The sequence below is a fragment of the Protopterus annectens genome, chromosome 10.part0, assembly GCF_019279795.1.
Source record: "Protopterus annectens isolate FY-2018-M chromosome 10.part0, PAN1.0, whole genome shotgun sequence".
NCBI classification, from domain to species: domain Eukaryota; kingdom Metazoa; phylum Chordata; order Ceratodontiformes; family Protopteridae; genus Protopterus; species Protopterus annectens.
In genome coordinates, this window is record NC_056744.1 from 1,700,911,390 (window position 1) to 1,700,939,019 (window position 27,630).

At 40.7% G+C, this 27,630-nt stretch overlaps 1 protein-coding gene across 1 annotated transcript in view; it reads right to left on the minus strand.

The window, feature by feature from the left end:
* The window catches only part of LOC122814448, a gene marked incomplete at its 5' end in the record, with an annotated part of 380,650 nt that overhangs the window by 221,699 nt on the left and 131,321 nt on the right, over window positions 1-27,630 (minus strand). Inside the window, 3 exons of the mRNA XM_044087028.1 lie at window positions 2,925-2,962; window positions 3,321-3,911; window positions 4,524-4,909. Of these exons, the coding sequence (XP_043942963.1) occupies window positions 2,925-2,962; window positions 3,321-3,911; window positions 4,524-4,909 (1,015 nt within the window). The remainder of the gene's footprint in view (window positions 1-2,924; window positions 2,963-3,320; window positions 3,912-4,523; window positions 4,910-27,630) is intronic.

A 27,630-nucleotide genomic window follows, 5' to 3' on the forward strand; every position in this document is an offset into this window, starting at 1 on the left:
ATTAAGGCATCAGTCATGCCCTGCAATAAAATAAAAATATCATCTGCAAATCTCTTATAATATAATAGGCATTGAGAAAATGCATGGCTAGATAGGACCACCCTGGCTTCCCATTCTGCCAATACTAGATTGGCGTAGCTGTTCGCACAGGGGGTCCCCATTGCCACACCCTTCTTCTAGATTTGACTTGAGCGGCTCTCGAGGGGACTGGAAAGGACCAGTTCTTAGTACGCCAGTGCCTACTAAACCTTGGAGGTTGCACTTGTAATAAATCGTTCACAGTTTGCATAGATTTAGCTTTATCTTCCATCTTTTTTAACACTTCTTCAGCCTTATTACCAAAGAGATGGTCCTGTGTGTAAAGGAGCATCAAACAATTTTGCTTTAACATGGTTAGGCAGAGTTTGCTCTTTGAGCCAAGCATGCCTTCTTAGCATAGATCCAGTTACAGCAGCCCTGCAAAAAGCCTCCAAGGAATCAAAACCACATTGCAAAGTATGTTTTCCAACTTGCTCAGCTGAATGTAATAAATCCTGCAAATCTTTATGTTCCACACATTCAAAGATTAACATAATTTTCTGTTTAAGTAGTCCCATGATATGCTGTTGATATTTAAGTATATGAAATTGACAGTTTAAAGCCCTGATTGCCAAGGATGCAGACGTGTAAACCTTCTTACCCCATCTATCAAGCGCCCTGGAATCTCTATCAGAAAGGGTAGGATTTTTAGCAGTAGAGGCCTTAATGCCCTTGGGACCCTGAGAAATGGTTTCAGGATCAGCAACAGGATTTTTGAAAAGGAATTTGTGGGAGTCAGGAACCCTGTAGTATCTGTCTGGCATACAAGGAGCCAGAGGCAGAGAATCAGGAGTCATACTAGATTCTGCAAAAACATCATCAACAATGTCTAGAACAGGAGGTATAGCCAAAGGCCTACGCTGAGGAAGAACAAGAAAATCCCCAAGTCTCTTTTTAGATTCTGAGAAATCCTGACTTTCCCAGTGGAAATGTTCCCTTAAGGTATGTAAAGTTTCCCCAAAAGAAAAATCCTCAGGGAGAGAAGCAGAAGGAATGGAATCTTCTGCATCAGAGTCCTCATAAGTAGGAATAGACAAATCCTGTTCATTAGAGGAGTCAGAAGAAATAGAATCCTGTTCAGAAAATTCATAATCAATGTCTTGCCTAGGCCTCTTAGAAGGGGGAGGGTTGGCTATCCCTGATCAGAGTAATTAAATCTTCAGCCATTTTGATCATTTGTTTTTTAGGCATAGGGGCCTGCACATGTGGCCCAAGTGTCATTTTTATAGACATAGATTTAGATTTTGGCCTTAGTTTTGAAGATGGCGTCAGTCTAATATACAAATCTGCAGGCCTGAAAACACCCTCAGAAACCGGTGCCTGCACAGCAGCTCCGGACCCATCTAAGGTAGAGACATCTGCGGGTTCCATAATTGAAGCATCTCGTGGCATACCAGGCTCCAAGTGGGTCTCAGTAGAGGCCTGCGAATCAGAAGTAGTGGGTATCAGGGGCTCACTGAGTACTGGTGACTAGCTTAGGAGAAGAGTCGTCACTTTTGGACCTCGACGGTCTCGGTCTTTTTCTTTGCGTTTTTTAGGTATTCCAGTAGTCGGATTGCTAACCGACGACATTTCTGGATAATTAAATCTTGAGCCAAAATATTTAGAAGCAAAAATATACCGACGTTTAATCATGCGTTGATTAAATTTAGCCCAAAACCGACAGCAAGGCACATTGTGGTCAGGGCCTAGGCAAGGAATACAGTACAAATGAAAATCCTTATGAGGTATTTGCTTCCCACAAGTAATGCAATTATTAACTTTTACTGACATCGGTAAGGAGCAAGAAAAAGTTTCCCCAATGGGGTACTTAGCTTTTAGTTGAGGACTTTGGTTCTGAATTTCAAAAACGAAAATTTCAGGAGTTGGCCGACCGGCACTTGCGAACTGCTTCTGCTTCAGGCACCGCGTGGCAAGAAAGACTGATGTAATGGCGTCAGCTGCATGTTTTATACCCTGATGACCTGACATCATGGAAGAAGGGAAAGCAACCGACGCATGACCCAAGACTTTGTTAATCAGGCTAGTAAGATAAAAGAGCGAATCGCAACCAAAAACTTTCTCGAAGCTATTTATTGACATAAGACAATAAAACAAATATCACTTCACTTAGCGCTTTCACCCGTTCACATCACGGGTTTCATCAGAGTGAAGACATTGTAATAGCAGCCACTTTAAATAGATGAAAATGTCCAACCATATCACTTAATTAATTAGTTACTAAATTAGTCAATTAAATAAACAGTCTTCCTAACAGAGTTACGTAGTAGTAGAAAATAGTTTAAAAATATAAACGTTTGTATACATTTACAACAAGTGATACACTTTAGCCTTAGTATAATAGTGTATTCATAAATGTGAAACCATGCCTTCTTTATAAATACTAATTGTATTCTCCTTGTAAGGTAAATAATTCCTTTGCATAATATCTGTCCGTTTAAAAACAACAATGTGTGTATATAAGAGAAAATATAATTATTTAAATAAATAGTTTAAATAAATAGATGGTGGATGTATAGATCAGTTTAGTAATATAATATATAAATACATAATAATTTAATAATTTGATAAATAAATAAATATTAATAAATATGTATAATAACTTAACTAACTATCTATTCCTAATATTAATTGTGAAATATATAATAAAATAACATTAAATAGTATAATATAATATAATATAGTTAACCTTAAAAAACATATATGTAAGTGTGTATAGAAAATTTCCTAAATATTGTAAGATTTTAATTTTAAATATGAAGCAATAGAAATATGTTCATTAATACCTGGCTGGTTATATGCATTTAGCCTTAACTGCCAGAGACACTCCTTCAATTCTAACAAACTATTAACATCTCCTTCTTTAACACAATTTTGAGGTATTCTATCAATAACAAAAAATAAAAATTTCTTAAAATCTGTACAAGTTGTGCTGTGTATATATAGAGAATTAGTGGATTTTTTGTTTTTGATGTCCCTATTGTGTTCAGTAATTCTTTCCCTTAGCTTTCTAATAGTTTTACCTATATAATGTGCTTGACAAGTCAAACAACTAGCTAAGTATACTACTAATTTCGTATTACAATTCACATTCCCCGGACATCTAATAGTCCGGTTTAGACCTTTAATGGTCACATAAGGTCCATCATTTATATATCTGCAACATTTGCAAAATCCACATTTTCTCATTTGAGAATTTCTGTATGTAATTTCATTTTCAAAATAATCCTTTAGATTTTTACCTCTACTAAAAACAATCTTAGCTTCATCACCTAAACATTTCATTATTTCTGTTTGATTGTTGAATAAGTTCTTCCAAGTCTCTTTTATGCCATCTGACATTGTTTTAATGTTACTAGTGTAAGGTAAAACCAATGCACAAGAAAGGTTTTGACCTTTTTTCTCGTTTTCTAGTTTATTCTTACAAATACCATATTTTAGTATAGGCTTAAAGTTAATAAATATTTTTTCTCCAACTTCCTTTTTAATTTGATCCAAGATGTTGTTGGGATAACCCCTATCTAAAAACATATTTGATAGAATGTCTAGCTGTTGAAAAAACTCCTCATCCTCACTAATAATCCTCGACAGTCTCACCATTTGTCCCTTAACCAAATTGTATTTTTGGAAATAAGGGTGACAGCTCTTAAAATGAAGATAGGAGTTGGAAAATGTCTTTTTTCGATAAATATTTGATTCTATATTTTCTTTAGTTTTCCTTAATTTTATATCCAGGTATTCACATTCTTCATTACTAATATTGTAAGTAAACTTTAAAAACGTAGTAGTACTCTCTAAATATGTAACAAATTCTTTCAATTCATCCAATGTACCTTTCCAAAACAACAAAATGTCGTCCAAAAATCTTAGGTACATGTCTACTTTTGACCAAAACCTACTAGTAAAAACTTTTTCTTTCTCCCACATTGCCAACACTAAATTAGCAAAAACAGGTGCGCATCTTGCACCCATTGCTACACCTGAACTTTGTTTGTAATATTCATTTGCAAACTGAAAAAAATTGTTCTCAAGAACCATTTCCATAAGTTCTACTAGTAATTTTCGTTTTGTTGTACTAAATTTACCATAGTAGTCTAAACTAGCTTCAAACAATCGTAATCCTTCCTCTTGAGGTATAACAGAAAATAAATTAACAATATCTATTGTAACAAAAAAGTTTTTTTCTAAATCTGTTTTATCATATTCCTTTAAATTCTCTATGCAGTTCCAAGAATCTTTTAATATGTGTCTAATGTTTTTAACCACTTCACTACAATTGATATCAATGTAATGTGCTATTGCTTCAGTTTTAGATTGTTTTGCTGACACTATAGGTCTGAATGGTGGGTTTGAAATGCTTTTGTGTATTTTGGGTATCCCGAAAAGGGATGGGGTCATTGGAAATTCCACTAATAAATAATCATATTCTTCTTTTGTAATACTACCTTCAGTAAGCAAACCGTATAATAACCAGTCAATTTTTGTGTAGGCTTTAATCATATCATATCTTGAGACTGGTATATACGTAGTGTCATCACTTAACATGCAAATCATTTTGTGCTGGTAGTCCACATTACTCATAATCACTACCCCACCCCCTTTATCGGGCTTCATAATTCTTAAATCACTGGACATACTTAATTCTCTCAAACAGTATCTTTCTGCTGTTGTTAAGTTGTCTTCTGTCAAATGCGTTTCCTTCCATACTTTTCTTATTTGTGTTTCACATAGCATTTCAAAAAGATAAATAACTGGATTACTAGGTGGTATGAAAGTACTTGACCTTTTAAGTGTGAAATTCCTAGTATCTGTTGTCAGATCCGTGTCCGCCCTGTTTTTAAAAAACATTTTCAAATTTAAAAGTCTAACGTAAATTTTAAAAATTTAACAAAATTTTACCAATATCTGTCTTAAAATTAGGAATGAATTTAAAACCTTTTTTAAAAAGTGATATATCATTTTCACTTAATAATCTATCTGTATAATTATATACAGAAAATCCACCTTCTGAAATAATGTCACATTTTAAATAATTAAAATCTTACAATATTTAGGAAATTTTCTATACACACTTACATATATGTTTTTTAAGGTTAACTATATTATACTATTTAATGTTATTTTATTATATATTTCACAATTAATATTAGGAATAGATAGTTAGTTAAGTTATTATACATATTTATTAATATTTATTTATTTATCAAATTATTAAATTATTATGTATTTATATATTATATTACTAAACTGATCTATACATCCACCATCTATTTATTTAAACTATTTATTTAAATAATTATATTTTCTCTTATATACACACATTGTTGTTTTTAAACGGACAGATATTATGCAAAGGAATTATTTACCTTACAAGGAGAATACAATTAGTATTTATAAAGAAGACATGGTTTCACATTTATGAATACACTATTATACTAAGGCTAAAGTGTATCACTTGTTGTAAATGTATACAAACGTTTATATTTTTAAACTATTTTCTACTACTACGTAACTCTGTTAGGAAGACTGTTTATTTAATTGACTAATTTAGTAACTAATTAATTAAGTGATATGGTTGGACATTTTCATCTATTTAAAGTGGCTGCTATTACAATGTCTTCACTCTGATGAAACCCGTGATGTGAACGGGTGAAAGCGCTAAGTGAAGTGATATTTGTTTTATTGTCTTATGTCAATAAATAGCTTCGAGAAAGTTTTTGGTTGCGATTCGCTCTTTTATCTTACTAGTTCCGTTTTTCTTTTTGTTTTCATTGTGGATTTGTTAATCAGGCTGACTGAGGGCAACCTGCCAGCAGATTACCCAAATGTAATGACTGCAACAGTGAAACACGAAGAACATCCTATCCCTCCAGCATGTTTTGTTCATTGTGATGGCAAGGTTTAGATCCCTGCAGCATGTGGCTCTGAGAGATTGCAATTTCTTTAAGTGTAGCATGTCCAACAGCTCTGGGTTTTACATGGCCTTGTATGTTAAGCGAGATCATCTCTGAGTAGATGATATGCGACAGAGTATAGTTGGAGTTTTTTTTAGACGGTCAGCATAGGGCATCTGCTTTAGGCCTGTAATTCTTTTAGTGATGTATGTCTGAAGCTTTTCAGTTGTTGCAGATGTCTTGAGAGGTACATACCAAACGGGGTGTTGTACTCTAAATGGGTATAATGAGGGATGAGTACAGTGGGACAATGACCTCCTTTTTTCTGAATGAAAAGTCCTTAGTGATGAGGTGTGCCACATAGAAGGATTTCCTGACTGTTGTGGTGATGTGGTTATCGAAGGCGAGACCACTGTCCACCTGTGTCCCCAAGTCTCATCACACTTTCGGTGTTTAGTGTAATGCTACCTATGTGGTAATTCACGGGTACATGTTTTTTCCCAAAGGGGATAACTATACATTTCTTGGCATTGAGATTGAGCTCATGGCTCTGGCACCAAGCATCTGAGTCTGTAAGGCCCTTTTGTAAAATATCCACATCATTTGGGGATTCAATAATGGCTCCCAGTTTGCAGTCATCTGTGAACTTTGTTAGCCAGGGTCCCTTTGTGTTGACAGTAACTCAGAGAAGTAGATGCCAAATAATAGCAGTCCCAGGACTGAACTCTGAAGTTCTCCACTTGTCATTTGTCTGGAGCTGGACTTGGAGTTGGCTACTTTTCCACTGTGGGTTCTTGTCAGTAAGCCAGCTGGCAACTTATCGAATGACGAAGGGATTAATGCCCAGCTTAGTAAGTTTATTTATGTTTCCAGAGTGGAGGATGGTGTCAAAGGCTTTGGTGAGGTCCAGATAGGCTGTGCAGACCTCCTTACCCTCGTCCACAGCTCTGGAGACTAATTTGAAGAAGTCAATCAGGTTCAGGAGACAAAATTGGCCCTTCACAAACTCAAACTGGGTAGGGTCCAGTGTTTGAAGGTTGCCGATGTCTTTGTTTATAAGTTCCATAACATTACGTTCCATGGCCTTGCAGATCAGACTCGTCAGACTGATGGGGTAGTAGTTCCCAGGATCCAAGGTGGATCCCCCCTTGTGGAGTGGGATAACTGTAGCTGTGCACCACTCTGTGGGCACGAAGACTGAGGTGAGGCTATGTTTAAATATGACACACTTAAGTGAGGTGATACACAGCCTGGGATGTCGTCTGGTCTCATGGATGCTGTATTCTTAGCTTTGGAGAGTGTGTTTTTTACCTATGTGGCTGTTATTACTGGAATTTGGCAATCTGTTGGTATTGAGATGGGCCCTTTACGGGGTGAGAGGGGGGTGAAGTTGGCTCTGAATCTATTTGCCAGGGTATTGGCAATATCCTTGGGATCAGTATATTTAATGCCATTCTGTTGTAGCTCAGAGCAGATCTGAGCATTGCCATTTAGATTCTTGACATAGCTATAGAATGCCTTGTGGTTGTCTTTGGAATCTTTGGCAATTTTATTTTCTTAACTAGTTTTGGAGGATTTTGAGGGATCTCAGCTTCTTACTGAGGCTGGTAAAGGAGTATTTTGCATCCTGGGATTTTCCTCTTTTCTGCAACAGTTTCTTCCTTTTGTTGTAAAAAGTTTGCTTATGGCAGTGGACCACCAGATCGGCTTCCTTTTTAGCACATGGCTCTTCCCCCGGACTGCTACAGTGGCATTCAGCATAGCCACGAGCAGCCATACTCACTGTTGTATGTCTTTGTGCAAGTGCGCTGTGTAGCACCATAAGACTGTTGCTGAATACCAAATGGGAACTGCAATGTATATATGGGGGGTGTAGACATCATGGTACCCTCATGAATCCCCCCCCCAATTCTTTTCATTCTTAGTGCAGTGAATCTGCCTATCATATCCAAGTAACAACAATGCCTTTGCTACAGTTATAACCCTGGGTCGCTCTTAGCTAATATAAACTCATCCTAAAACCTACCACCTGTGAACATAACCCAAAATATTTTCCCAAGTTCCAATAACACCTTCACTTCAGTTCCAGTAAATGTGTCTACAGTTGTAAAGATCTTGTTTAAACTTTGAGGAATACAAAATATTTGTGCAAGCATTTCTACTCACATATTCTAAATCACCTAGAATTAGTTACATAGCATAATTGTCATATTCAATACCATCATTTTTTGATGCATCTAAAAGAGAACCCCAGTATCATTCACTTTCTGCTGTAAACCAGGGTTAAGCTCCCACAATGCCTCATGTTCCCAGTTAACCAGACTTCTCATAACAGAGCCATCTCCTCTTGCTTCCAGAACCAATGATGGCAACACTATGGGAATGGTGGAAGCAGCAAGTCCAATTCTTCTATCAGTACCAACCATCCCTTCATATCCTGTTCCTAAAGCACTGTGCAGTCAAACATCTGGTGAACTTGAGATCAAGCACCTCAAACCATTAAGATAAAAAAAAAGCACAACAGTTCATATGGCCTCCCACCTCCATATACCAATCTGCTTTTAAAGCCCCACATTACTACAACCAAAAGCTAAGATCAAATTCAATCGTGGACTTATTTCTGGGGAAGCTAAAAATATTTATCAAGGTCTCCAAACCTGGCATCAGCATACACAAGGGGTCCCTTCTCCTTCCATAATACTTCTAAACAAAGTTTATTCTATCAAATATTTCACCACAGTACCAAGCAACCCTGTTAATTTTCTTCATTTGGCATCATAAGGTTTCATAGTTAAATACAATAATTTAAACTGCCCAGCATTAACCGATAAATAAGGATCTGTAACAATTTTATCCTTCTACATCTTTAGATAGTATTGGCTTCCCCCATGGGATGCATGCCTTATTACCATCCTAAACAAAATTTCTCATTATATTCTTAACTGCCTTCAAAAAATACTCAGGGCACTGACCGGAAATGATTGAAAGAATACAGCAGCAAGGGCAGCACATAAACGTGCAAAGCCTGCACCCTTTGATCCAGTTCTAATCCTGTCAACTTCCACCTTTAAAACATCTTGCAATACTCTTTTTAACTCATCATATATTAGAGCTTTCAACCATATCGCCTAAGCAAATTCTTAAGTATTTTGTATATATCACCTCCCAGAGGATTATAAACTCACTCAAGAAAACTTAACATGGTCGATAATTTATTACAACTGCCCTTCAAGGTGTCATAAAAGTAAAATAAAAATATATAACTGGTAAGGGCACAACAGCTTCTTCAGGCCATAAAACTTTACCATTGTCATCAACTATCAATTTATATCAAATACAAATCATTGACAGCCAATCAAAGAACAGAACCATCCCCAATAGTCCAATTAAGCAAATATCAAAAAGCATTACCTATCAGTAACTCACTCAAATAAAAAATGAAATATGTATATAGAAAATATACATATAAAAATGTAGCAAATAGATACATATATAAAAACACATCTCAGAGTACAATACATTGAAACACACAAAAACATCATGAAATAGTATGTCCTAAGACGGTGTCCCTTTAAAATAGGTTTTAAAGGGACCTTCTCATTTAAACCCTTACCTTGGTCACCTGTTAAACAAATAATCCACTTGACCTCCAATGTCTCAGTAAAATTCCGAACATCCCCCTCATGCAAACTAGGATTAACCACATACATCAGTAGAAACCTAAAAGCATGCTGTTCATCAGTATCCTTCACATGCTTCAACAAAGCATTGGTGGCTAAACTAGTACAAAAGCTATATAAATGTTCCCTAACTCTATCCTTTAACATTCCATCAGTTTTGTCAACATAAAAATCTTTGCATTGTTAACTGAAACTCAAACAAACAACATGGGAGGTCAAGCAGATGGCTTCAACCTTGAAATGCAAACTTCTTTTTTCTTTATACATCCGACACAGGACAGAAGTTATGTACTCACCATAACATTCCATCTGAGTAGGTAACTTCATTTGTCAGCAGCCTGTGGGTATCAGATCTGACATGGATCCGAGCCGGCAGCTTTCCAAGCTAAAGATCTGAGGTCCAAGCTCCTCCCCTTTACCCATAATACACTGCTACCTCCATCCAGCCCTCAGATCACATTTGCTCATTATACAACTTCACCAAGACAAACAACCTAAAAAAAAAAAAGCCAACACCTAACCTAGCGAATACCAAAAGGCTGAATCATTTTAGGATTCAGATAGCCAAAGGACTAGGTTAGGGGAAGGAGGGACGGATGCTGACAAAGTTACCTACTTACATGGAATGTTATGGTGAGTACATAACTTCTTTATCTGAAGTAGTTAACTTCATTTGATCAGCAACCTATGGGACAGAGTCCCCAGCTACCAAACACTTGGGAGGTCCTTAAGGAAGGATATTCTGGAGCACTGCAGTGCCAAAAGCTGCCCTTCTTCTGGATATTAAATCCAATTTATAATGAGAGATAAAGGTATGAGAGGAAGCCCAAGTAGCCAGAACAAATGTCATCCAAGGGCACTCTTGACCAGAGCGCAGCAGAAGTAGCCATAGAATGGGTAGAATGAGCATGAACCCCTAAGGGCTCTGGCTGATCAGATATCTTGTATGTGAGCAAAATGCATTGAGAAATCCATCTAGCTAAAGTCACCTTGACACTGGCTTACCCAGGAAGGGTTTCGCAAAGGAAACAAAGAGCTTCTCTGACTTGCGAAGGCAGCTGTTCTGTGCAGGTAAAAATGCAATTGTCTATGAACATCTAACAAATGAAGTTTGTATTCCCTTTATTCTGATAGTTAGGAAGAAAACAGGTAGATTAATGGACTGATTGATGTTCGCCTCAGAAGCCACTTTAGGTAAAAGGAAGGGTTAGTCCTGAGAGAGACTCTGTCCTTATGGAAAACAAGATATGGGAGTTTAGTACAAAGGGCCTGGAGCTCTGACACCCTTCCGGCTGAGGTAATAGCTATTAGGAAAGCAGTCTTCCAAGACAGGAATTTTAAATCAACAGAAGCTGCGGGCTCAAAGGGTGGTCCAGTTAGAGCCTGAAGGACCAAGGTTAGGTCCCATGGGGAACAGCGTTCCTAGTAGGAGGTCTCAAAAGGAAGGTGCCTTTCAAGAAGGTCTTAAAAATCTTAGTGGAAGCTAAAGGACTAAGATTGTCTCCAATGTGAAAATGAGAAATGGCAGCCAGTTGAACCTTTACAGTAGAAGAACTGGCCCCTTGCTGAAAAATATGCAATAGGAAATCAAGCACTGCTGGAATGGGAGCAGTGAAAGAATCCAAATTCCTATGCGAGGCCCAAATGGAAATCAGTTTCCATTTGCTGTTGTAAACCTTCCTGGTAGAAGGCTTATGCGCCGCTACCAGGATGCATCTAACTGCAGACGAGATACCAGGAGTCCTGGCAACTAATGGAACTGGATCAACCAAGCTGAGAGCTTGAGATCATCCAGATTCGGAGTTTACAATCCTGAAGGATGAGAAATCAGATCCAGGATGGGATCTAAGATCCAAATAGGAGCTACAAGATGAGACCATAGGTACGGGAACCAGGTTTGACGAGGCCAGAATGGGGCTATGAGGAAAATCTTGTTCCCCAACCGACGAGCTTTCTGTAAAAATGTTGTCATTAACGGAAGAGGAGGATAAGCATAAAGAAGATCGAATGACCAAGCATGGAAGAGAGCATCTCTGGGGCTTTCCCATGGGGGGGGGATTAGAGCAAAATACTCGCTGCACTTCACGTTTGAAGGCGATGCGAAGAGATTGCAGCAAGGCTGACCCCACTTGCTGAAGATCTGTTTCGCTACCAAGGGGTTCAGAGACTACTCGTAAGGCTAGAGAATAGTTCGACTCAGCTTGTCTGCTAGGATGTTGGACTGACCCGGAATGTGCACCGCTAACAGAAAACGGTTGGTGGATATCGCCCAATCCCAAATTCTTATGGCTTCTCGGCAAAGAGGGTAAGACCTGGTCCCCCCCTGTTTGTCGATGTACCAGACCACTGACATGTTGTCTGTCTGAATTGCAATAGTCCTTGGAGGGAGAAAGGTATGAAGAGCTTGCAACACTAGAAGCAACACTCTCATCTCCAGAACATTGATATGCAGAACGGTCTCTGTCTGAGTCCACGTACCTTGGACAGTTCTGCCCATCCAATGCCCCCCCCCCACCCAAGGCGAGAAGCGTCCGTGGTTACCGTGGCTTGGGGTTGTGGCATTATGAACAATCATCCTTCCCAAAGCTCTCGAGATTGGAGCCACCATATGAGGAAATTTCTGCAAACTCTGCTGAGGGGGACTGGAGAGTCCAACGGGTGTTGAAGGATGGACCACTGGACCTGCAACGTCCACTGGAGAACCCTCATGTGCAAGCAAGCTAAGGGCAAAAGGTTGGTTGCTGCTGCCATGGACCCTAAGGCTCTCAGGACTAACTCTGCTGATGGGGCTGGAGATTGAAGAAGTGCTAGAACGTGAAGGGTTAAGCTGCGAAATCTGTCTGACGTCAAGAAGGCCTTGGTCTGAAGCATGTCTATTCTGGCCCCTATGAAGTCCAGGACTTGGACTGGTTGAAGGGACAATTTCTTGTGATTTATAGTGATCCCCAACTTGGAGGCTAAAAGCAGGAAGCAATCCCTACTGGCTGAGCAGAGTAGATGCCTGGTGGAGGCGGCAAGGAGCCAGTTGTCCAGGTAAGGAAAAACCTGTATTCCCTGAAGTCTCAGATGGGCCGCTACAACTGTCATGACCTTGGTGAACACTCTGGGGGCTGTGGTGAGGCCAAATGGTAGGACCCTGAACTGGCCCCCAACCAAAAGCGGAGAAACCTCCTGGATCGCCTGTCCTTGAAAATGTGGTAGTATGCATCCTTGAGGTCTTTGGAGCACATCCAGTCATTCTCCTGCAACAGGAGGAAAATGGATTGAAGAGTGACCATCCGGATTTTCTCCTTGGCAATGAAGAGGTTCATTGTAGAAAGGTCGAGAATTGGTCTTAAGTCCCCCGTCTTTTTGGCACCAAAAAGAACCTGGAGTAGTTGCCTAACCCGGACTGGTCTGGGGGGACATGCTGGATGGCTCTTTTTTCTAGCAGCTTCTTTATTTCTAAAGCTGCAGCCTCCCTCTAACTGGGTGGAACATCGGGGAGGCACCTCGATTGAGGAGGAAGATTTCTGAAGGGAATAGAGTAGCCTCTGGATATTATTCGAAGCACCGGCGATCTGGCGTGATGGACTCCCATTGTGCCAGGTGCTTTGAAAAATGCCCCCTGACTGCCTCCAGAGAGGAGCAGTCGGGCAACCCCTCAGGGCTGCTGCATGGGTCAATTGGAAAATGGTTCCCGTGACCCAAAATTTTTCAGCCCCCCTCTGGGCCGGCGTCCTCCTTGTCCCCCTCTGCCTCTGAAGGACGAAGGGTCCAGAGTGTAAAGGGACTGCTGAGACTTCCAGAACCACATCTTCTGTTGTCCTCGCTGGTTCCTGGAAAAGGACCTTTGAGGAGTCGAGAAGCGGATTCTGATGGCAGACAGCGTCTTCCCGTCTTTCTCGCTCTGGACCAATGTATCGCGGACGGTCTTGCCAAACAGGGTAGAACCGAAGGGAGCGTTCGAAAATGATGCCTTGAAGGATTCTGCAAAATCGCAAAGTTGGACCCAGGCGTGATGCCGTGGGTGATGCCTGATCCTCTGGCTCTAGCAGCCCCCTCCATGGCATGGGAGAGTAGCCACATAGACGTGTTCGATACCAATTTTAGAGTGGCCATGCGAGTCGAGAAGGCCCGTTTGTCCTCGGCCGACATGGACTCAGGGGAAGACTCAGCATATTCCTTCACCAGATCCCGCTGAAGCCTAATCACATGGGCCAAGTAATTCAGCGCCCTTATGGAAAAGGTAGCCGAAGCAAACATCCGCTTTCCGATACGATCCATCGTCCGAGACTCCTTATCAGGAGGATGGACCGAGGAACTATCCTGTGCCAGTTCCTTCTTGGTGGCAGCCGCCGCCACCACCATGGCATCTACCAGGGAACCTTTACTCCACGCTGTCCTATCCACAGGGGGCTAAGGATCTTATCTGGTCTCCTGGGGATTGGCTCAACAGTGTCCAGCTCCTTCCACGCCCTGGTAGTAATGAGGTCTACCAGGCAGTCGGCCGGAGGGGACACCCAAGAGGTAGACGGGCCTGCGTCAAACATCTCCAGAAACACCGACTCATCCGAGGAAGGTTTTTGGGCTGACCACCCCCCTTTTAGGCGTAGCATTTCCATAATGTCTCTGAAGGAGTCGTCCTCGGGGGGGGGTGACCTTGGGGAACTTTCCCCTTCCTCTAAATCGGTGTCATCCATGAGGGACTCAGGGGAGTCCAAGTGCCTCCTCTTACACTTGTGTTTGTGAGGGACCTCCTCGGTGGGACTGTCCGGGGAGGGCTCACCAACAAGGTCATGTTCCTCTAGTGGAACTGGGTGGGGCATTGACGCAGGCTGTCCCTAGGGCTGGATGATGGAAGACAAGCCCATCTGCGAGGGAGTGTTGACTGGATCCGTAGCATGAGCAGAGGGTCTCGAACCTCGTCGAATGCCGAAGGTGAGCCGATCTCTCTCGGTTCCACGAGTAACACCCTCTGATTTGACACAGGGATTGGCAGAGCCGAAGCAATCGGACCCGAAAGGGAAGTGTGCTCTGACCGCAACAGGGCCGAAGACACACTTACCCCATTGGATCCGATGCACGGCTTTCAGCCCCGAGAGCTCAGATCCGAAAAGTAATCAGACAAACTCGAGGGCATGGCGGCATCAAAGTAGCAACTACTATCGGTGCCGACTCCCTGGCTCAGAGACTGCTCAGATCAGACGGCTCCAAAACCCAATAATGGATTGGAGAAGGAGCTATGGGGGCAAAAAAAGGGGCTGAGCTCCCCACCGGTGGGGGGGCAGGAGAACTCCCATCTGCATCTGGGCTTGGAGAAAGCGACGCATCATCCGGTCCATGTCAGCATCTGAAAGGCTTCTTGTCTACCTAGAAGAAGCCGTTTGAAGCCGGCCTGGAAGGCTGCCGCAACAACCTTGAAGATGGCCGGGGCTCCTCTCCGGCGAGAAACGTGGAGAATGGAGCCAAGAAGGGGAGGACCCGGGAATCTTCAGGGGAGAAGAGAGCTGCTTAGCTGGCGAGGCCGAGGGGGCTGACTCGGACCACCGCTTGTGGCTCCTATGCTTCTCTCTATCCCTCTCTCTCTCTCCTCTCTTTCCTCTTAGAGTCCTTCTCTCCCTGGGAAAGGGTGGGAGGTTGAGTCCCAGCCAGGGGAGAAAGCACAGCTAGCTGAACAACTGCAGCCACGGCTGGAGCCACTGAGGGAGAGGAGGAAGAAGCAGATTCAGTGAGAATAAGACCCGCCAGGATCAGCTTGTTCCTTCTACCCCTCAGAGCCTGAGGGTTAAAGGCTGCACAAATATGAACCTAAATATGGCACCCCGTTGACAAATGAGCTACCCCCAGGCAAAGAATGCACTGAGTGTGGCCATGGGCTGGGGAGAGCTTATGGCCACACTCAGAGCACTTGGAGAAAAAGGCCTTAGGGCCTTCGGCCATACCCACTACAAAAGCACACACACACTTACACACAAGAATAAGGGAAAGGGAATATACTAAAACTAAGCTAGGCTAATGGGATTAACAATCACAAAAACACACCTCTCAAACTTGCAAAAAGAAATCTAAATTTCGACAAATTACTCACTACCTAACCACCAGGAGCATGTCAATCATGCTTGTTAAAGCCGCGGCAAACGAGATCGGAGGGCTGGAAGGAGGTAGCGGGGAAGAGCTTGGAGCTCGGATCTTTAGCTTGGAAAGCTGCCGGCTCGGATCCAGGTCGGATCTGATACCCACAGGTTGCTGATCAAATGAAGTTAACTACTTCAGATCTACTGTTGTTATATAGACAACTCCCACAAGGTTGTGTGACACTGCCAGCCTTGCATGTACTGCCAGAAAGAGTTTTAGGTAACAAAGCAGTCTTTTCAAACATTTTTTATTCTTATAGCTAAAATGGGGAGTATTTCTTACAATTCCTTTTATCTTGGGGTCAGCAGTAAAACTTCCCTAGGTTTAGTAATGACTTTTGCAACAGCCTTAGTATCATTTGTAGAAAACATAGAGATGGAAAATGTCCTATTTAAATCTGTAGTAGATCACCTATTATAAGGAGATATAGTCTGTTCGGAAAAGTATGGTCTCACAACATTGTTCTTCAGGGAGGGGATCAACTTTCAAACATTATCATCCTCAATATTATTAAACCCTCTCATAACCAACCTATCCCTTCAATCAGAAACTTCAGAAAGAAAACCTTCTTCATAGACATTATGCCTGGAAGGTCTCATTCCTTGTCCTTTAATTATGCAAGTTATCTTATTCTAATATTTTGTAACATCTGTCAAACCAACAAAAGCTAGAACAACAATCTGGTACACGTAATAAACCAGCTGGGTAACAAGTCTTAGTTGCATCTCCTTTAAAAATTCAAAGAAAGACATCTTGGCTTATAGTAACAGTGTTTTATCAAGTAACTTGCGTCACAGACCTATTAAATATTTTCTCACTGACATACTGCCCTTGGCTAAGTTAAACCCTGCTGGTGGACACTGTCTCCACTAAAACTAACAACATTGCTAGCTTTAGGTACCCACAATACCCATGGCTGCAGGGAGGGGTCTTAATCATCCTTGCCTGTGGGGGGGCTCCACAGAATTTGCTGCTGGTTGAGGAAAATGAGGATAAAAATGTATTAATTTCCTGATGATGCACTTTAACCTGAACAGGGAGGTGATGTGACCCTGTTAGGATAAAGGTACTAATGAACATGAGCAAGATAAGCACTAAACAGATCAGCAGCCCAGAGTGACTGATCTCAGTGCAAACCTTGGATTTTATGAAGAGCTGATACTTTGAATCTACAGGGATTGCTTTCTTTTTCAGGGAAGCAGAATGCCAGATACTATAACTCTCAATTTCAAATTCAGTGCAGTGCCAAAAATAATAGCAGAATAAAGCTCAAAATCAGGAAGACATTTTAAATATTACTCTAATTCACTTAAAGATTAATAGAATAACACCTTTTGCATCAGCATGCATTTTTTGAACAACAAGAAATATAAATATAAAGCTCTGATGTCTGGATTTATTGACTGTTTGTAATCCTGAATGATTTACCAGCAAGTCTAACTCTTTTGAAAGACAAAGCAAAATTATAAGCAAAATCAGGGAAGGTCTGTGAAATCAGGTACAGTGACAGCTATACATAACTCCTCAATGAGGTAAAGAAAAATGACTTATCCATGCTGTCTTTGGCAGCTGCTACACAGCAGTCATTGATCTGATGTGGCAATACCAGCTGTGACACCCACCAGTGCCACCAATATGTGATGACCCCTCACTGGGGCACTAATGAAGGAGCCTGAATCCTCACCACTGACACTGGTGGGAGAATGTATACTTTGAGAGAAACAGATACAGCTCTCTGTACCAAGTACAATTTCCCTTCAGAGCACAAAGCGAACGCAGTCAGCCTGGGGTCTGGATTTCTCTACATATGTCTCCCTCAGGTCCCCAATAAGACTCCCCACTAGTGCAGCTGTAGGGTTTGGTCCTCAGCCAGATTGTCCAAACCAAGTCCTCCAGCAGACTCTCTGTGAACCCAGTGATTTGTTTCCCTGCTCCAAGTAGCTGACATTCACACACTCAGATATGATTCTTCACACACACACCTGGGTAAGGCTTGCACAGATTTACTTGCTGTGCCCCCTTCTCCCCCAAAGTATAAGGTAGTTATCACTGCCAACAGATACTCCAAAATCAGCTACTCTAAAGCCCTTAACAAAGGATGTCCAGTTATACAGTGTAATATTAATACTAATACAAATGGTAGCAGTTTACCAAGAATATAGGCCTTCTGGAGTGTCCCACACAGTGTCACCAAATAAATGCAAGCACTGTCAAATGGTCAGATACTGAAAAGGACCAGCCACAGTAAAGCTTTTTTCTTACATTTAATAATAAATAATAAAAGATCATGAAAATACTGAATATATTTTTACTGTAAATGACAAGAGCTCAAATCACAAGAAATATTAAAAATAACATTGATGGACAGACTCAGACAAATAAAGAAACACAATATCGAAACTAAGCTTCAATGTATTTTTCTGACTGAATCTAGAAGAACTACTACTCCCTACTTACTTAATAGAGCAAGGCAGATGATGTGGTGAATGACCCTTCTTGTTGTCAGGCCCAAAACAAAATACTCAATTCTCAGAGATTTCCCACTGCAATATCTAAAACATAACTTCCAAGATGGCTGGCAGAATGACCTCATCTGGTCACCTGAGTCTAGGTTCCCACAGTATCTCCCTTTGAAGCTGAGACAGGAATTTAGCATAGACAGCTACAATACACATCTGAGTGTTTAGGACAGTGCCCTGGAGCCATGAAACAATTCTTCTTTACAGACGCTATTAAACAATGGCCTCTCCCAGACCTACCTTGTCCAGTCCTACTCATCACTGTAGGATGCCATTTTAATGGTTTAACAGCTCATTTACATTTCCCTTATTTTTCTTTAAGTAAGCTAGCTGGTTAACCTCTGCTCTTCCGAGGTTCTTTGCTAACATGTATGTATACAGTCTCACATGCATTTTCCTTCTCTGCCCAGCAGGACCACTGTTGATACATTTTGCAACACTAGCAGCTTTACAAATCAGTTTGATATTCAAATGCCATACAGTTCCAATACACTTGTAACACAAGCTTATTTTTTGTACTTCAGTTTGACATTCAAAGGCTATCATTCTTTACAAAATTCCAGCTAGCTATGTTGGCACTATTCCATATCATCAGACCAGCATTGCACAATGTTTTGCTATTTGCTAAAATAAGTATAAAACTAGTACTGCTATGGCTAGCATGTGTGTGTGTGTGTGTGTGTGTGTGTGTGTGTGTGTGTGTGTGTGTGTGTGTGTGTGCACATCAATGAGTGCTTGTATATAAAATATCATGGATTTTTATCTGCCACACACCCAATAATGCCAGGGCACATACATAATTATTCTGGGTATCAGTAAACTTGCAGGTAACGAGTAATTGTATTTCAAACGTTAGGCATAAAGTATATCACACAACATTCAGACTCTTAGATCTTTTAGGAGTCTCTCGAAAGTATATATATCAATACAGGAGCATCCCTTAATCATCCTTGACTGTTGCTGATTGGGGAAAAATGAGGAGAAAAATATTAATTTTCTGATTATGCTCTTTAATCTGAACAGGGATGTGATATGATGCTGTTAGGCCTCTGCTCTCACAGGGCTGTGATATGACACTGTTAGGATAAAGCTGATGATGACCTCTGCTCTCACAGGGCTGTGATATGCTTTAAAACTTCAGCTTGGCAAGCTAAGAACTTCAGCTTGGCAAGCTAAGAACTTGGTTATATTCAACTGGACGTATAAGAGAATTTAAGTACCTTTTTATGCACTTTTTTTTTTAAAAAATACAGTATTTAAATTGATTTAAACTGTGTATGAAGGAGTGTTGAAGGAATTTTTAACTGGTTATTCTGCTCTTCAGTAACTTGAACTAAAAGCTAGTGTTGGCTGAATTTTGTTATTTGCTAGTAATTACAGGTGTGGGGGTAGCCACATTCATTGATTTCCTGTCCTTGCATATTTAAACTGGTGCATGTGAAATAATTCCTGCTTTAAAACTTCAGCTTGGCAAGCTAAGAACTTGGTTATATTCAACTGGACGTATAAGAGAATTTAAGTACCTTTTATGCACTTTTTTTAAAAATACAGTATTTAAATTGATTTAAACTGTGTATGAAGGAGTGTTGAAGGAATTTTTAACTGGTTATTCTGCTCTTCAGTAACTTGAACTAAAAGCTAGTGTTGGCTGAATTTTGTTATTTGCTAGTAATTACAGGTGTGGGGGTAGCCACATTCATTGATTTCCTGTCCTTGCATATTTAAACTGGTGCATGTGAAATAATTCCTGCTTTAAAACTTCAGCTTGGCAAGCTAAGAACTTGGTTATATTCAACTGGACGTATAAGAGAATTTAAGTACCTTTTCTGCACTTTTTTTTTAAAAAATACAGTATTTAAATTGATTTAAACTGTGTATGAAGGAGTGTTGAATGAATTTTTAACTGGTTATTCTGCTCTTCAGTAACTTGAACTAAAAGCTAGTGTTGGCTGAATTTTGTTATTTGCTAGTAATTACAGGTGTGGGGGTAGCCACATTCATTGATTTCCTGTCCTTGCATATTTAAACTGGTGCATGTGAAATAATTCCTGCTTTAAAACTTCAGCTTGGCAAGCTAAGAACTTGGTTATATTCAACTGGACGTATAAGAGAATTTAAGTACCTTTTATGCACTTTTTTTTTTTAAAAATACAGTATTTAAATTGATTTAAACTGTGTATGAAGGAGTGTTGAAGGAATTTTTAACTGGTTATTCTGCTCTTCAGTAACTTGAACTAAAAGCTAGTGTTGGCTGAATTTTGTTATTTGCTAGTAATTACAGGTGTGGGGGTAGCCACATTCATTGATTTCCTGTCCTTGCATATTTAAACTGGTGCATGTGAAATAATTCCTGCTTTAAAACTTCAGCTTGGCAAGCTAAGAACTTGGTTATATTCAACTGGACGATAAGAGAATTTAAGTACCTTTTATGCACTTTTTTAAAAATACAGTATTTAAATTGATTTAAACTGTGTATGAAGGAGTGTTGAAGGAATTTTTAACTGGTTATTCTGCTCTTCAGTAACTTGAACTAAAAGCTAGTGTTGGCTGAATTTTGTTATTTGCTAGTAATTACAGGTGTGGGGTAGCCACATTCATTGATTTCCTGTCCTTGCATATTTAAACTGGTGCATGTGAAATAATTCCTGCTTTAAAACTTCAGCTTGGCAAGCTAAGAACTTGGTTATATTCAACTGGACGTATAAGAGAATTTAAGTACCTTTTATGCACTTTTTTTTTAAAAAAATACAGTATTTAAATTGATTTAAACTGTGTATGAAGGAGTGTTGAAGGAATTTTTAACTGGTTATTCTGCTCTTCAGTAACTTGAACTAAAAGCTAGTGTTGGCTGAATTTTGTTATTTGCTAGTAATTACAGGTGTGGGGGTAGCCACATTCATTGATTTCCTGTCCTTGCATATTTAAACTGGTGCATGTGAAATAATTCCTGCTTTAAAACTTCAGCTTGGCAAGCTAAGAACTTGGTTATATTCAACTGGATGTATAAGAGAATTTAAGTACCTTTTTATGCACTTTTTTTTTTAAAAATACAGTATTTAAATTGATTTAAACTGTGTATGAAGGAGTGTTGAAGGAATTTTTAACTGGTTATTCTGCTCTTCAGTAACTTGAACTAAAAGCTAGTGTTGGCTGAATTTTGTTATTTGCTAGTAATTACAGGTGTGGGGGTAGCCACATTCATTGATTTCCTGTCCTTGCATATTTAAACTGGTGCATGTGAAATAATTCCTGCTTTAAAACTTCAGCTTGGCAAGCTAAGAACTTGGTTATATTCAACTGGACGTATAAGAGAATTTAAGTACCTTTTTATGCACTTTTTTTTTAAAAATACAGTATTTAAATTGATTTAAACTGTGTATGAAGGAGTGTTGAAGGAATTTTTAACTGGTTATTCTGCTCTTCAGTAACTTGAACTAAAAGCTAGTGTTGGCTGAATTTTGTTATTTGCTAGTAATTACAGGTGTGGGGTAGCCACATTCATTGATTTCCTGTCCTTGCATATTTAAACTGGTGCATGTGAAATAATTCCTGCTTTAAAACTTCAGCTTGGCAAGCTAAGAACTTGGTTATATTCAACTGGACGTATAAGAGAATTTAAGTACCTTTTTATGCACTTTTTTTAAAAAATACAGTATTTAAATTGATTTAAACTGTGTATGAAGGAGTGTTGAAGGAATTTTTAACTGGTTATTCTGCTCTTCAGTAACTTGAACTAAAAGCTAGTGTTGGCTGAATTTTGTTATTTGCTAGTAATTACAGGTGTGGGGGTAGCCACATTCATTGATTTCCTGTCCTTGCATATTTAAACTGGTGCATGTGAAATAATTCCTGCTTTAAAACTTCAGCTTGGCAAGCTAAGAACTTGGTTATATTCAACTGGACGTATAAGATTAAGTACCTTTTTATGCACTTTTTTTTTTAAAAAATACAGTATTTAAATTGATTTAAACTGTGTATGAAGGAGTGTTGAAGGAATTTTTAACTGGTTATTCTGCTCTTCAGTAACTTGAACTAAAAGCTAGTGTTGGCTGAATTTTGTTATTTGCTAGTAATTACAGGTGTGGGGGTAGCCACATTCATTGATTTCCTGTCCTTGCATATTTAAACTGGTGCATGTGAAATAATTCCTGCTTTAAAACTTCAGCTTGGCAAGCTAAGAACTTGGTTATATTCAACTGGACGTATAAGATTAAGTACCTTTTTATGCACTTTTTTTTTTAAAAAATACAGTATTTAAATTGATTTAAACTGTGTATGAAGGAGTGTTGAAGGAATTTTTAACTGGTTATTCTGCTCTTCAGTTATTCCCACCCACCGCCCTGTTTTTGTTTTGGTGTTAATCTTAGTGGCATTGAAACTGCCCGCCCCTCAGCCTGCCTCTGGGCCCATCTCATTTGCTCACTCAACTGAGTGCAGTGAGATCATATTCTGATTTCAGGCACTCCTACTGTGTACAAAGAGAGCATCTGGGAAATAGAAAAAAAAAAATTAAGCTTATTTCCTGCCTTTCTTGTTAAGTGGTACAGACTATTTGTAGGCTTCTGAGCCCCCAAGCCCTTCTGTGTTTGAGGGAAGCCTTCTAGCTTGTTTTTTTCTTGTAACTAGCCAGTTTTCTAGTTTCAGCACTCAAATCTGTTTCTTTGATCTCAGCACTTGTTCAGAAAAAAAAAAAAAAAAAAAAAAAATTTCATCTGCTTTTACTGTACTTGTGTTTTTACCTACTTTTTACTTTTGCATCATCTTAAAATACTCAATTGTATTTATTACTGCTTGGTGTAACTCATTCTAAGCCTTTTGGTTTAAACACTTGGGCTTCGGACCAGTTAGTTGTTTTGCACTGAGAGGTTTGTGGTCTGCACTGTTGTGGCAGAACAGGTAGCTTACATCCTTCTAGGTTGAGAACTGCTGATTGAGGGCTCAGTGTCTGTTATTCTAAAAGTGTATTAATTCTGGTTTAAGCACTTGGGCTTTCAAGCCAGTTATTTTACATTAAGAGGGTTCGTGGTCTGCACTCTTGTGGGAGGAGAGGCTGGACTCTGCCCTTCTGAGCTGGGAATTTCTGGTTAAAGGCTTATAGTGCATGCATATCTGAACTGTTTCTTACTGAAGTTGGTGCGCCTTGTTTGCTGTGGCATAGACTGGATTCGGGCCTGCTGGATCTAGCTTTGTTTGTGTAACTTGAGCACTAATCCAGACATTCTCTAAAGTATTCAATGGTATTTATTACTGCTTGGTTGTAACTTGATTAAAGTGTAGCTATCATTCAAGTCTTTTGGATTAAGCACTTGGGCTTCAGACCAGTTGTTTTACATTAGGAAGGTTTGTGGCAAGCACTGTGGTGGCAGGACAGGTAGCTTTCATCCTTCTAAGTTGGGAACTGCTGATTGAGAGCCCAGTGTCCAAGTGTATTAGTTCTGGTTTAGGCACTTGGGCTTCAGGCCAGTTATTTTACATTAAGAAGGTTCGTGGTCTGCACTCTTGTGGGAGAAGAGGCTGGACTCTGCCCTTCTGAGCTGGGAATTTTCTGGTTAAAGGTTTATAGTGCCTGAGTATTTGAACTGTATCTTACTGAAATTGGTTCACCTTGTTTGCTCTAGCATAGACTAGATCCAGGCCTACTGAATCTAGCTTTGTTTATATACTTGTTGTTTGTTTGCTTGTTATTTCCCTGGAAGCTAATTCACCTAATCATAACTTCTCAGCGCTTCTGTGGATCACTAGTGATATCTGCATTGCTTACTGTACTTATTTCCTTGTTTCACTTGAAAGAAAGTTACTGTTTGTCGTTTTGCATTTAGTTACTTGTATCACATTGCACTCAAGTTACCTGGCACTTGCTCACTAAAGCAATTATATAAGTCAGCACTAAAAATTAAAAGCACTACACCCTCACTCCCCACTGGCCCTTGTTTTCAATTAAGGAATTCCCAATATTATTCTAGCATGTCCAAAGGTCAGTTGTCAATCTCCTCTCCGGTCCAGCTGGTGAATCTGGGAATCTTGAGGCAATGTTATAACTGCCTCATGTACACAGACAACCCTCTCCTCCTCCCACATAACACAAATACTTGCGAGAGATGCAGCTATTTAGCCAAACTGGAGGCTGAGCTCTCTCAACTCAGGACTGGCAAGACCAGACAGGAGGAGAAGGCAACTACACACACCACAAAACCAGCCTCACATAATGCTACCACTCCACTGAATCAAACACATAAACACACAAAGACATACTCGGAGGCTCTGAGTAAAATTTACCTAAACAGCAGAGGCCTCCAAAGCAGACACCCAAACAACTGCTACCTCAAGACACCCCACAAGCAACACATAAACCACAAAAGCAGTGTGCAAAGCAGTCACAGCCCTTAAGGCCAAATACAACACCAAACATACTTGTCATAGGTGACTCCATAGTCAGACACACTGACGTCCCACTCACCAGGCTGAACAAGGAGAGGGTCACAGTAAGCTGCCTATCGGGGCTAGAATCCGCCACATAACACAAGCACTCGGGTCACTCCACAGCAAGTACAAATATGACACAGTCATTGTCCATGCTGGTGTGAACGACCTGAGACGTACCTCCTTGGACTGCATGAAAAGAGACATAGAGGAGCTCTCTGATTATGTAGCCCAGGCAGGTATGACCCTAACCCTGAGCAGTATCCTTCCTTCACCAAGAATGATGCCACAATATAGAGACAAGATGATCAGCTTTAACAATTGGCTTAATGTCTGGTGTCATTCAAAGGGGATCCAGTGTCTGTCTGCCTGGGATGACATGCTTGACAAGCCACGCTGCTTCAAGGGACGGCTTGCACCTGTCACCCTGGGATTCGGATATTGGCTAAGGCTCTTGCCACCCCATAGTGCCTTTTAGGCAAGGCTCAAATTCTAAACCTACCACCCTAGAAAACAAAATGGGAAGAAATTGAGGGTAATGCTGCTCAATGCCAGAAGTCTAAATCTCAAAATGCACGCACTCGAGGCCCTTCTCAGTATGGAGAACATCGATGTCTGTGCTGTAACTGAAACCTGGTTCAAGGCTCCTGAGAGCACCCGGCACTATTAGGTTTTACCTCATATCATGCGTTCCGGCCCCAAAACCCGGACCACTCCACAAAAGGAGGGTGTATCCATATTCATAAAGGATACTCACACCTCCAGGTTGGTGGCAACGCATGAAGCTTGAAACCATCCAGGTGCAACTAACAATAGGCAAAACTGCTCTACAAATTGTAGCATGCTACAGGCCACCCTCTCAAACTCAGGAACCCCACACAGCCTTCCTGAAGACACTGGAGGGTATAAATGTATCTCCAAACACCATCATATTGGGTGACTTCAACTACCCGAATATAGACTGGGAACATTACTCAAGCCCTAACTTTCTAGCCCAACGGTTCCTGGAGTTCATAAATTCAAATGCCATGGAACAGCTAGTCACTGTTCCCACGAGAGGAGAAAATATACTAGATCTCATTGTCACAAACATGGGGACAAAATGCTCCACACTGGAAGTATATCCCTCATTGGTGAGATCTGATCATAAACTAATCTCACTGGAAATCCACATCCCGCCCCCACCCCAAACAAAAAAGACCATAGTGAAGAACTTCTCTAAAGCAAACTTCACACTACTCAAGACTGGTGTAGTATCCTTCAAGGCCCCTGAGTCAGAGGAAACCACAACCCAAGCTGCGGAAGCCCTTACAAATGCCTTCTATGAACACCTCCAGGACTGCATGGATCAGGCAATCCCAAATAAAACCAAGACTCTTTCCACAAAGGGCAAGCGACCAGTCTGGTGGACCCCAGCCATTAACAAACTTTACAATAAGAGGAGAAAGCTATTACATGATAGAACAAAATCCATAAAAGGGAAGTCACCCTGATCATTATTAGTAAAAAATACGAGCACTCATAAAATCAACTAAGGCCAATTTTGAGAGAAAAATTGCCATGGATTCAAAGGACAATCATAAGGCCTTTTCAGCTATGTTAGGAACCTGGGTGGAAACTCACAGATATGCTCAGAATTAGTCCAAAATGATACAAAAATCACTGAACCCACAGACATTGCCAACATACTGGCAGACAGGTTCAGTGCAAACTTCACCCCTCTCCCCTAAAGGAGAGATAACTATCCCAGCCGAGTGTAGCCTCCCGGACATCTCAAATGCGCAGGTGAAAGCTGCTCTCTCTAAAGCTAAAAACACAGCATCAATGGGACCGGATGGTGTCCCCGGCTGTGTGCTACGAGCTAAATGAGGAATTAAACCCGCACATAAGGCAGCTGTTTAATCTCAGCCTTACCACAGGATACGTGCCCAAGGAGTGGCGTGCGGCAACTGTGGTCCCACTCCACAAAGGTGGCGCCTCTACGGACCCTGGTAATTACCGCCCCATAAGCTTAACAAGTCTAGTCTGCAAAGCTATGGAGAGGATCATAATGGAGCTCATAAACAAAGATATAGGGACTTGCAGACATTGGACCCGACCCAGTTTGGCTTTGTCAAGGGAAGATCATGCCTTTTGAACTTGGTCGACTTCTTGAAATAGTCACCAAGGCCATTGATGAGGAAAGGCAGTCCATACAGCCTACCTTGACCTTGCAAAGGCTTTCGACACAATACCCCACTCGGGTATTGTAGAAAAACTTACCAGCTTAAATGTAAACCCATATGTCACAAGATGGGTTGCAAACTGGCTTAAGGACAGAACCCACAGGGTTAGAGTTGCTGGCGCTGTGTCAGACTCCAAGCCGGTCACAAGTGGTGTCCCACAGGGCTCGGTCCTTGGCCCCTATTGTTTGGCATCTACTTCTCAGAAGTACAGGCCAACATGGGAGGACTTTGGCTGACAAAGTTTGCAGATGACTGCAAACTGGCGCCATAGTGGAAAGTGCATCGGACACGGATATCCTTCAGAAGGGACTCACGGAAACAGATAGCTGGTGCCAGAGCCATGGCCTGAAGTTAAACGCCAAAAATGTATAGTCATACCCTTCGGGAAAAACAAGGTAACCCCAAGCTACCATATAGGTGGCAATCCACTAAGCACAGAAGAGGTTATCAGGGACCTGGGGACCCAGGTTGACAGTGGCCTTTCTTTTGACACTCACATTGCTAAAGTGGTTAGAAAGACCTTCTACATTGCCCACCTGATCATGAAGGGATTCACATCCAGATCTAGTGAGGTCATTGTTCCCCTGTACTCTTCACTTATCAGACCAATGATCGAGTACAATGCCCCATTCGGGATGTATCTCACCCGACATCTGCAGCAATTGGAGAGACCCCAAAAGTTCCTCACCAAAAGGAT